Raw genomic sequence first — 2,118 nt, 5'->3', positions numbered from 1 at the left:
AATGGTTTCATGGTCATCAGTAGATTCTTAATTCCAGATATTTTTTATTGAATTTAAATTCCACCGCCTGCCGTGGCGGGATTCGAACCCGGGTCCCCAGAACGTTAGCTGAGTTTCTGGATTAATAATCTCACGATAATACAACTAGGCCATCGCCTTCCCTGTGATTGTGCCCTCTGAAAGATCTTTCTCTTGTGCTGTTTGTGTTGCAGAGCCCTGGATGAGAGATGGACAGTGAGAGGGAGCCGGGAGCAGGTTGGCTGGATTCGGAGACCCCAGCCGGTCCCTCGGCAGGGTCTGCCACCATCCACGCTGACGAGGCCAGCTCCAACTACCAGTGCTCGGTGTGTGGCAAGCTGTTCCGCTGGGCCTGTGTGTTGGAGTCACACCAGCGTTACCACCGGGGGGAGCGTCCCTTTGAGTGCCCCGTGTGTGGCAAGGGCTTTGTGACATCCAGCAACCTGACTGACCACCAGAGGGTGCACAGCGGGCTGAAGCCATTCGGCTGCCCGCTCTGTGGCAAGTGCTTTGTCTCGTCCAGCAACCTGATAGCTCATCGGCGCACCCACAGCGGCGAGCGGCCCTACAAGTGCACCGTGTGCGGCAAGGGATTCGTGGCATCGCCCAACCTGACGGTGCACCAGCGCACCCACACTGGCGAGAGGCCGTACCGCTGCCGCACCTGCGGCAAGGGATTTGTGGAGTCGGGGAAACTGAGCCGCCATGAGCAGATCCACACCGGCCAGCGCCCCTTCAAGTGCCCAGTGTGTGGCCGCGGATTCCTGGAGTCGGGCAAGCTGGCACAGCACGAGCAGCTCCACGCTGGTGTGCGTCCCTACGGCTGCTCCACCTGCGGCAAGGCCTTTGTCACCACCAGCAATCTCATGGCCCACCAGCGCATCCACACCGGCGAGAGGCCTTTCAAATGTACCACCTGCGGCAAAGGCTTCGTCACATCCAGCAACCTGACTGCCCACCAGCGCATCCACACTGGCGAGAGGCCCTACCGCTGTCAGGTGTGCGGCAAGGGGTTCATCGAGTCGGGCAAGCTCTCCCGCCATGAGAGGGTGCACACTGGCGAGAAACCCTTCCTGTGTGCCGAGTGCGGCAAGAGATTCACGCGTTCCATCTCGCTGAGGACCCACCAGCGGCTGCACTTGGCAGCGGCCCTTCAACTGCAGTAACGGTGACTGTTCAAACTGCGACGGCCCTTTAACTGCAGTAACGGTGACTGTTCAAACTGCGATGGCCCTTTAACCGCAGCAACGGCGACTGTTCAAACTGCGATGGCCCTTTAACCGCAGCAACGGTGACTGTTCAAACTGCGATGGCCCTTTAACCGCAGCAACGGTGACTGTTCAAACTGCGACGGCCCTTTAACTGCAGTAAGGGTGACTGTTCAAACTGCGACGGCCCTTTAACTGCAGCAACGGTGACTGTTCAAACTGCGACGGCCCTTTAACCGCAGTAAGGGTGACTGTTCAAACTGTGACGGCCCTTTAACTGCAGTAACGGTGACTGTTCAAACTGCGACGGCCCTTTAACCGCAGTAAGGGTGACTGTTCAAACTGCGACGGCCCTTTAACCGCAGTAAGGGTGACTGTTCAAACTGCGACGGCCCTTTAACCGCAGTAAGGGTGACTGTTCAAACTGCGACGGCCCTTTAACCGCAGTAAGGGTGACTGTTCAAACTGCGACGGCCCTTTAACCGCAGTAAGGGTGACTGTTCAAACTGCGACGGCCCTTTAACCGCAGTAAGGGTGACTGTTCAAACTGCGACGGCCCTTTAACCGCAGTAAGGGTGACTGTTCAAACTGCGACGGCCCTTTAACCGCAGTAAGGGTGACTGTTCAAACTGCGACGGCCCTTTAACTGCAGTAAGGGTGACTGTTCAAACTGCGACGGCCCTTTAACCGCAGCAACGGTGACTGTTCAAACTGCGACGGCCCTTTAACCGCAGCAACGGTGACTGTTCAAACTGCGATGGCCCTTTAACCGCAGCAACGGTGACTGTTCAAACTGCGACGGCCCTTTAACTGCAGTAAGGGTGACTGTTCAAACTGCGACGGCCCTTTAACTGCAGCAACGGTGACTGTTCAAACTGCGACGGCCCTTTAA

The 2,118-nt window shown here is 57.1% G+C and overlaps 1 protein-coding gene across 1 annotated transcript; it reads left to right on the top strand.

The window, feature by feature from the left end:
- Positions 1-227: 227 nt before the first annotated feature.
- On the top strand, positions 228-1,184 carry LOC144485990 (uncharacterized). The gene has a single exon (XM_078204090.1). It carries the CDS (start codon positions 228-230, stop codon positions 1,182-1,184), a length of 957 nt encoding a protein of 318 aa, XP_078060216.1.
- Positions 1,185-2,118: the final 934 nt, after the last annotated feature.

The sequence above is a fragment of the Mustelus asterias genome, unplaced genomic scaffold (assembly GCF_964213995.1).
Source record: "Mustelus asterias unplaced genomic scaffold, sMusAst1.hap1.1 HAP1_SCAFFOLD_261, whole genome shotgun sequence".
In the NCBI taxonomy this organism is placed as follows: Eukaryota; Metazoa; Chordata; class Chondrichthyes; order Carcharhiniformes; family Triakidae; genus Mustelus; species Mustelus asterias.
The sequence above is the reverse complement of the archived record's forward strand: the minus strand, read 5'-3'. Positions and strand labels throughout refer to the sequence as shown.

Bases quoted from the DNA above. Each gene is read 5' to 3' on its own strand.
- LOC144485990 (XM_078204090.1), top strand. From the start codon at position 228: ATGGACAGTGAGAGGGAGCCGGGAGCAGGTTGGCTGGATTCGGAGACC.